General features: G+C 31.9%; 1 protein-coding gene across 2 annotated transcripts; it reads left to right on the forward strand.

The window, feature by feature from the left end:
- Positions 1-2,297: 2,297 nt before the first annotated feature.
- Positions 2,298-6,776, forward strand: LOC126706179 (probable flavin-containing monooxygenase 1). Of its 2 annotated transcripts, none has more exons than XM_050405494.1 (5): positions 2,298-2,944; positions 4,376-4,613; positions 4,813-4,988; positions 5,124-5,482; positions 6,207-6,355. In XM_050405494.1, the coding sequence occupies exons 1-5, from the start codon at positions 2,507-2,509 to the stop codon at positions 6,232-6,234; spliced, it is 1,239 nt and encodes a 412-aa protein (XP_050261451.1). In that variant the 5' UTR covers positions 2,298-2,506; the 3' UTR covers positions 6,235-6,355. The 2 variants fall into 2 exon arrangements, with proteins under 2 accessions (XP_050261451.1, XP_050261450.1); XM_050405493.1 differs by having other exon boundaries at positions 2,301-2,944; positions 6,252-6,776.
- The last annotated feature ends 3,038 nt before the right edge of the window (positions 6,777-9,814 follow it).

Here is a 9,814-nt window from a genome sequence, read left to right on the forward strand (position 1 = left end):
AACATAGAGTATTATTTTTATTTTTTATGGTACTTTGGTCAATTAAAGAAATATTTACATTTTTATATGTACACCATTATATTATATCTAATCTTTGCTTTAGTTACTACAACATCTTGAGCCTACTTGTTAACCTCCTTCATTGACCGGAAAGGTAGATATATATATATATATATATATATATATATATAACTATGTGCCCTTTTTTTTTCTTTTGGGTGGTAGCTCCGCGTGCACATTGCCAAGGCCATAGCAACCTAGCATGGGCACACAACCAAGGCCATAGCAGCCCAGCATAGGCACACAGCCAAGGCCATGGCAAGCCTGCGTGTGGGTGGAGCATAGTTATTAGTATCGTACGATACGTATCATATCGTGTATAAAAAGTTCCATATTGTAAGAGCGTGTTAGAAGTATTTACAAATTGTATATATCGTATTGTAAAATTGTATGTATCATACGATATATGGACATATACTTTAAAATGAGTTTTGTTTTGTTAAAATTTGTACTTTTATTTGAATTTTACATGTTTTTAGACATGTTTTTGATACAAAATTATTAGGTTTCTTAATTTAGCTTAATAAAATAACATGTCCATAAGTTATTTATTTTTGTTTTCATATTTACAAATTATACTATGAATCAGGTATTAACTGAGATTTTTTGTTTGTTTGTCATTATTGTTATAAGTTTAAAAAAACTAGAATGCCAAGAACAAATATTTTTTTTAAACTATTAAAATAAAACAACAAGAAGAGATAGTAAATAATGATGATGAAGAAGAAAGTTTCAATGAAGATATAGGTTTGCAAAATGATGAATATGATGATAAGATTGACTTAAATGAAGTTAATTAGCCAAGATGATGAATATGATAAAAAGAAATTATTATTATGTGTCATTTGTAATATATAATCACTTTTAAGTGTAATTAATTTTAATGTGTATGTTATAAACACATGCTAGTTTGATTTATTTAATTAGTTAGCTTATTAAATATTATTATATAATATAAATGATAAATAAATTAATTATTAGTTGAATATATTCAAAATTTGAAATGATTATACTTTTTTTTATTTTTTTATTTTTTATGAAGAAGAGCAAATAGCTTAAAGAACGATTGCTAGCTTAGCTATACTACCTAAAGCATTGTCACTTGACTAAACGATGAGTAGATTTTAAAATTCTACAGAACCCATCCTTTGAATTTAACAACTAAAGACAATGCCTTGTGCCCTTATTGAACCTAACGAATAGTGGCAAAGTCAGTTTTTTTTTTTTTTTTTCAAGGGATACTAACTAGCCAAGTTTATATAAGGATATAAAAAATGTTAAGAGTTAGTAACTTATCAAAATAATAAATTAATTATAATAATCTATTTTGACAATTCAAGCATATACATGCCATCTTATTTTATGCAATATATTCACAAATACCCAAAAAAGAGAAGAGACTCAAGAGAGTCTATATATATATATATATATATATATATATATATATAATTTAGCTACATTAATTCTACACCTACTGAAGGGCTCGTACTCGGCAAAAGAAACAAGCGCTTCTTTATTTGTATCATGCAAGTCCAACAGATTATATAAGTAATTTTGAATAAATGTGGTTTTGTTCTCAATAAATTTACTCGATCATGTGTATTTGACTTGACAGTCTCTAGAGGACTCAAACTATTAGGCAGAGATAGTTTCATCCTTGATATGATTTCAATTCCAGTTCTTCTTACCTATGTTGTAACTTTCTATACATCAAATATTTTGTCTGGACTCTGGACTGATATTTTTGTTGATAAGGATGAAATTTTTTTTATTGGCCTATAATCATTATATATCTTCCTAGTTCAGGCGTCGGCTTTCCTTGTTTTATTGGTTACTTTCTCTGATGTGAGGTGCATTTTCTTGATATCTTTTTGTCTTTTTTTTTGCTAAATACTTTGTTGAGGGTCCAAACAAAAATAATATTAGACTTTGAGAGAAAGACGTTTAAAAAGAAAAAGCTTTTCTAATTACTGTTGCTCTTTATAAATTAAAGTAAGTACCCTTATATGATTATATCTGGCTTCACAAATTCTATAATTTTTTTGGTAAATTATATTTAAACGCCAGATTTTTAAGGTGTTTACATATTGAACCTCACACTTTCAAAAGTTTTAAGAAAACCCTTCGCTTAAATAAAAAATAAAAAATAAATAAAATAAAAAATAAAAAATCTATTCAAATCATACAACCATTATACATGAAGTCAAAAATGAAAATTAGAATGCGACTTGAAGTGAAAAATGTAAGATGGAACAGATCAAGCAAGGCGGTGGGGGCATTTTTGCCGTCTAGACTTTCCTTGTTACTCATTTCTTCTCTCCTTTCCAAAAGAGAGACATTTGCATCTCTCTCTCTCTCTCTCTCTTTCATACTTTTAAAAAAAGAAAGGAACTCTGTCTCTTTCTCTCCCTTTAACCCCATCTCCTCTCTCCCCAAATTGATAAGTATGGAGAGAAAGGTAGCCATTATCGGAGCTGGTATCAGTGGCCTCCTGGCTTGCAAGTACACACTGTCAAAGGGTTTCCATCCTATTGTTTTTGAAGCCAAAAGCAACATTGGAGGAGTATGGACCAAAACCATAGAGACCACTAGACTCCAAACTCCAAAAGTACTATATCAGTTCTCGGATTTTCCATGGCCTTCTTCAGTGACAGAAGACTTTCCTAAACAACAAGAAGTTTTCGACTATATTCAATCATATGCTCATCATTTTGACTTGCTTAGGCATATCAAATTTAACACCAAAGTTGTCAGCATTGAGTATGAAGGCCTATCTGAGGAAGAGATACAATCTTGGACCATGTGGAGTGGTACGGATGCGTTTCTCAGTTCCAAAGGGAAATGGAAGCTTATGGTAGAAGATACAAGTAGCCTTTCGACTGAGGTATGTATATACTCTCATATACACATACACATACACCAAGAATTGTTGTCATTTATTTATTTTTGTTTTTATTTTTTTCCTCTGCTTGGAGATAAGGTAGAGCAAGATAAATGTGAAGGATATATAATACACATACTGACATACATCCACTCATTTTTGAGGTTCTCAACTTCTCATTAATAGTCATTATTCATGGTGAGGGACAGGACTTTGAAGTTTGGACAATCGATATGATTAGATGGATTGGGCCAACGCTCCATTTCGATATGCATTTTTTTTTTTTTTTTTTTTGAGACAGTAGATAGTAAGGGAGGTGGGGTGAATTTTCAACCACAAATGTGAAGTATCACAAAAAATACCCCATTATCACTAAGTTATCACTTTGAATATAACCCAATTAACATTGAATTATGGTAGAAAATAGGAAACCATACCTAAATCTATGGCATGTAGATAAAAAAAAAAAAAATCAGTGCACACAAACGCTCATATTTATGTCATTCGCTCAAAACTGGGGCTGCTCAAATATCAGAATTTTGGCCCCCCAATAATTAATTGTACAAGACCATTGGTCCCTATTCCCCGACGTAGCCAACATAGTTAAGTAGGTTCCACATACATCCCATCAGATCACTCAAAAGTCAAAACTAACGCTATGTTTATATTACAGGGTTGTTATAGCTTTATTATGACCGCTGTAACAAAAGTTATAAGGATAGTTAGCATATATATAATCCATCCTATTACTTGTGCTACACACATAGAAAAGTACAAATAAAGGGCATAAGGCTTCTAAAGTAAGGTCAAATACTGGAATTACCCCCAATAATTGTATGGGATTGCTGGCCCTAAACCTTGATAGAGCCAACATAGTTGATTAGGCTCCGCATACATCCCATCAGAATGCCATATTGAACATATAAAACCAGTTTCTGGGGGATTATTGAAATGAAATGTTCATACTGTAGAATAACAGTAGTAATAAACTAATAATAATAATGTTTTTCGAAATGAATCTGCAAATCATTTGTTTTGAATCTGTCACATATTTCTATTTTTATTTTCACTAGTTCTCATTTTATGCGACCCATGCGTACTTGATAATCTACTCTTTCAGGCCAATCAAAATTGTGACAAAGATATTTAAGTTATATTTGGAATTGACTTAAAAAGTCTTTTTTTTTTTTTTACTATTTAGCTTATTTTTACTACTATTCAGCTTATTTTTAATACTATTCATAGGTCTTATTACACTTTTTAATACTATTAATGGGTCTCACTGTACTATTTCAGCTACCTTTTAACTTAATCTACAGTATTTTTAGCATAAAGTTTTCAGTTTCAGCTAAATAAGTTGTTTCAAAACTAACTCTTAGTCAAAGTGGATTGGACTTGTGTCTTAAACTCCTACTAAACTAAATGGAAATGCAGGAGTACCTAGTGGACTTTGTGATCCTCTGCATTGGGCGATTCAGTGACATTCCAAACATTCTAGGATTCCCTCCAAACCAAGGCCCAGAAGTCTTTCATGGCAAGGTGATACACTCCATGGAATATGCAGCCATGGATTATGAAAGTGCAGCTAAGCTTATCAAAGGGAAGCAAGTCACTGTTGTGGGATTCCAAAAATCTGCTTTGGACATTGCTATGGAATGCTCAATGGCAAATGGTATCAAACATAAATTTCACTTATATTACAATGTAGAACTTGTAGGCTTTTATAAAATACAAAGCAACTTTAATAAGGTTATTTTCTAGGGAGAACTTACTAAATTTTTTAGGCTTATGCATGAAAAGTACTGTTAATTATCTGCTCCATTACTCAGATTTGTACATATTGTTTTCATTGATTTACACTTAATTTGCAGGCATTGAGCATCCATGTACTGTATTATACAAGACTGAACATTGGATTGTTCCTGATTTCTTTCCTTGGGGTGTGCCTTTACCATTGTTATACCTTAATCGCTTCGCGGAGCTATTGATTCACAAGCCTGGTGAAGGTTTTCTTCTAAGTCTCCTGGCAACAATTCTTTCACCAGTGGTAAATTTTCTTTGCTTTTTTTTTTTTTTTTTTTTTAATATTTTTATATAGCCTTAATATAATTTTTTTTATCTTTATACCTTGAAGAAGGCTCTCCTAAGAGTAGAAGCTTAAAACCTTTTATCATATAAACAGAGGTGGGCATTCTCCAAATTTGTTGAAAGCTACATAAGAAAGAAGCTTCGGTTGGCAAAGTTAGGAATGGTACCAAAGCATAGTTTCCTTCAACAACTCAGTTCTTGTTTAATCTGCATAATGCCAGAAAAATTCTATGACAAAGTTGAAGAGGGAAGCATCATTTTGAAGAAAGGTACGAACTTCAGCTTCTGCAAAGGAGGTGTTATGATTAATGGTGAGGAGCAACTTCTGAAGACTGATTTGGTCATATTGGCTACTGGGTTCAGGGGTGATAGAAAGCTCAAAGACATTTTTGTGTCCCCCACATTTAAGGACCATATGGCTGGGTCCCCTAATACTACAGTTCCCCTCTACAGGTTAGTTAATTTCTTTAAGTTTTAAGGGGTGGGGGTCATAACATTAGAGTTCAATACCAAGGAAAACATGGAAAGAACATTAAAAAAAATAATAATAATAATCTATGTTACAGAAAATTAGAAATGTTGGAAATTTTATGTATTATTTCATCAAGGTTAGCTTAGAAATGTGAGCAATTTAGTACAATTTGGTTTCTTGGACAATCTAGATTTTCCTTGTGGGGCCATATATAACATGTGTCAAACTATGAGTTGAGCCACTTCACCTAAAAACCAATGGTGACAAGAGAAATACACTCACGTCTTTTATAGCATTTGACATTGCCCAATCGAGCCTATTTTAGGAGCAATAACAGGGAACCAAATTCTGTCTCCCCACCCCCCGCCCCCACCCCAACAACTTAATATATACACACACATACACGTGTAAATAGATGCATTTGTATTAATAACATACTAGCTAATAGCAGTAAACTAACATCATATGAAGATTCTTGATTCAATTTCTTTTGAACTTTGTAACTTCTTAACATGGAAAATTTAAAAGACTTAATATTTATACTAAATTGATGAATGAAAATTAGACATTTGTATTTTCTCTATAATATAATATGGTACACTTCGTTTCAACACTATCTATAATCAATTCCAAAATTTTGGGAGTAAGTCTTAATTTCTGTTGTTTGATTCCTTGAACAATTTAAAACCTTCATGCATTTTGAAGGTACGTAGTAATGAAAATGAGGAAATGACATTTCCAATTTATCAGGGAATGCATTCATCCACGAATTCCACAATTAGCAGTAATTGGTTTCTCAGAGAGTGTTTCAAATTTGTACACCTCTGAGATAAGATGCCGATGGCTAGCAGAGCTTCTTGACGGCACATTCAAATTGCCCAGCATTAAAGACATGGAAAAAAATGTGGAAATATGGGATAAATACATGAAGACATACTCTGGCCAATACTACAGGAGATCCTGCATTGGTGCTATTCAAATATGGTACAATGACCAACTGTGCAAAGACATGGGATGGAACCCCAAAAGAAAGAAGGGATTAATTGCTGAATTGCTTGAGCCTTATGGCCCATTAGATTATGTTTCCTCATAAAGTGGTCACATTACATCTTCTAGTTCTGATTCATGGCCTTGTGGATGCATCAACTACGCTTTGTATCACTCCCATTTCACACTATCATGTCCAAACTTTCCAAAGAATGTCCACAATTTGTGTGCAGTGTGTACAACTGGTGTAAAATGAGGAATGTGAAACAAAAATTTTCCTTGTTTTTATGTGCTATGAATCCTTATGTAGGAATAATGAATCCATTGAAGGATAGGAGAGGAAGGTGGCATATGAAGTACTATACTCGTGCATAGCATCAGGTCATCAGCTACATCTAGCAACGCTATATTTAAGACAAGCAATGATGGTTTTGAGCTTAGCTCTCTAGCGAAATTTATTTTTATGTACGTAAAGTAATTTGCAATATTTTTCAACATTAGAGCTGATTTTATTAAGAAAAAAATAAAATAAAAAATTTTGATTGATGCTGATTTTATGTGCCATGATATTTTTGGTACAATCCATTTCCAGATACTTTTGGCTGTGCTAGGATTTTTAATGAAGCCGACGGGCAAGAGACCAGGAAAAACTTTTAGCCATATCTAAAAGTTGCAGCCTTAGTTCGGACCAAACTCTATGGGCCTGTGGTCCATAATGTTCCTGGATTTCTCTAGACTTTGGACCACACTCTAGGTACCCCTAGTTCCCTTCAAAGGAAAGAAAAAGAGAAGTATTGAAAAGATGCTTTCGACCCCTTGGAATGATTTTACTTAGAATAAATCAACTTTGCAAATTAACTAATTAAAAATTTTTATTGATTTTCACTTAATTAACCACAAAAGATCAGGAAAAACTTTTAGCCATATCTAAAAGTTGCAGCCTTAGTTTGGACCAAACTCTGTGGGCCTGTGGTCCATAATGTTCCTGGATTTCTCTAGACTTTGGACCACACTCTAGTTACCCATTGAAAAGATGCTTTCGACCCCTTGGAATGATTTTACTTAGAATAAATGAAATTTGCAAATTAACTAATTAAAAAATTTAATTGATTTTTACTTAATTAACCACAAAATACAATTCAAAAATTACAAACAAAGTGTAGTAAAATAAATAACTCAGTCAATTGGTGATGAAGTGAAAAACCTATGAACACATTCATAGAAAATACCACTACAAGGGTTGATCCTAACCCACAAGAGGAATTTCACCATTTAGAATTAAAATTTACAACTGATATATACTTATATCACCAGTCTCTAGTCACGGGTCTCACGATTCAGGCCTAAGCTCTTTCAAAAAAAAAAAAAAAAGAAGAAGAAGAAGAAGAAGAAGAAGAAGATGAAAGATGAAGTCGAGAACAAGGATTAAAAGGAAGGACCCAGTCGTTTTGTTGCGGAGTAGACTCTTTGCTGGCTGTTGATGGCTAACATTGACTAGCAAAAGCTGAAAGGCTACCGTGCGACTGGCAAAAACTGAAAAACTGAGATTTGAACTAGCCTAACTTTGAGTGTTTCAAGAGAGAAAAGAAGGATTTGAGAAGAGGATGTTAACAAGAGAAGAGATAAAAGTGAGATTTGAAAGCTCTGGGTACCAGACAGTGGACTTGTGGTTGTAAATTTTTGGGATTTTTTTTTTTACTTAAAGCTTGCACGCCACATGAGATTGAAAAATAAGTTCTGGACCTCCTCACCTCCTACGTGTTGTTGACTTGTTTCTTAGTTAATTTATTTTTTTAGTTATTAGTCTAATTCTTAAATCTACAGAGTACAAATCCACCAATTCGTACATTAATTTATTAAATTTATTTATTGCTTTACATTATAAGATTGTTTGATAAATGTAAGATTTACACTATAAGATTAAACAAATACACACAATATTATATACATCTACAACAAAAAAGATATATAACATTATACACGCTATTGTCCCCTACCATTCAAGTTACTGCTTTTTAAAAAAATAATAATAATTTCAAGGGAAAATGTCTATTAAACTTTTTACTGCGTTTCATAAATTAATTTAATGGGAAATTTTTATTAGATCTCTATATTTATTTGGTTTTTTTATGTAATTTTTCAATTTTTACTAATTTAATATATTTATTTATATTTTAAATAATTATTAAATTAATTATGACGTTATCACGGTTCGACTTCAGTTCGACCTCGGTCCAACCTTAAAAACCTTGAACCTCATCCTTTTACGGTTCATTGAACGGTCTGGGTTTCAAAACCTTGATTTCTACACGATCTAGTCATAATTAAGGAGAAGGTTAGTGAAAGAGATTCATGTATGAAAAATTCAAAAGTTTTCGAACAAGTATAAGATGTCATTAGTAAGTTAAACTAGTAGTGTTAAAGGTCAAGCTTTTGAATTAGATTGTAAAACTTCTTTTCTTATTGAATTGCATTATTTAGGGTAGAGGTACCCCATTAATGGTTTTCCTTTAGAGTGTTCTCCATCAATTTCTAGTTCATCACCAAAATTGCATTTTTTTTTTTTTTAATAATTTGATATCTACCATGGAAGGAATTTAAACCTTGAACATCTCTATAAAAATCTCCAAAATATGCGCTACAAGGCGTTTGACTCATGTTTCTTGTATTTGGTTCTTTGATTTTCAAATACGGTACTTATTATAGCTATGATTAATTAATCTAAGTTGCAATCACCTAATCGACTTAAGTTAATTAGTTGTCAATTAATCCACATGCAGATTGTCCCTCTGTCTTTCTAGTTAATTAATAAAGTTTGAAGTTTAATTACCCCCAAAAAAAAAAAAAAAAAAAGCAAGGGTCTAAAAGAAGCTTTCAAGAATGTTAAATCACATGCTTAAAACTTCGCAAACCATGTGGAAAATCTCTAGAAACAATCTTCAAGATGCCAAAATGGCAAGATTGAAGTAAAGAGAAGTCTATATATATATATATATATATATATCTAAAAACTGAAGCATAACATTTATTATTGATATACTCCAGTTGAACAACATCAATGTCCACATCATTATCTTTTTTCGTTCCAATTTCCTATAATTGTTTTTAACATTTACATTTTTGTTAAAATATTTACACTTTCTCCAACTTTTCTCCCTTCCTTACCTTTTCATCTCCCCACTACCCTCTACATTAATATCATTATTTCTCATTCCCTTATGTTAGGTTCTAAAAGTTTAGAACAATTGGCAAATTGTCAACACAAACTTGTAGATATAGATCATAGAGTCTATAGGTATTATTAGACAATGTTCAAGGTAATTCAA

Source organism: Quercus robur, chromosome 11, assembly GCF_932294415.1.
Source record: "Quercus robur chromosome 11, dhQueRobu3.1, whole genome shotgun sequence".
In the NCBI taxonomy this organism is placed as follows: Eukaryota; Viridiplantae; Streptophyta; class Magnoliopsida; order Fagales; family Fagaceae; genus Quercus; species Quercus robur.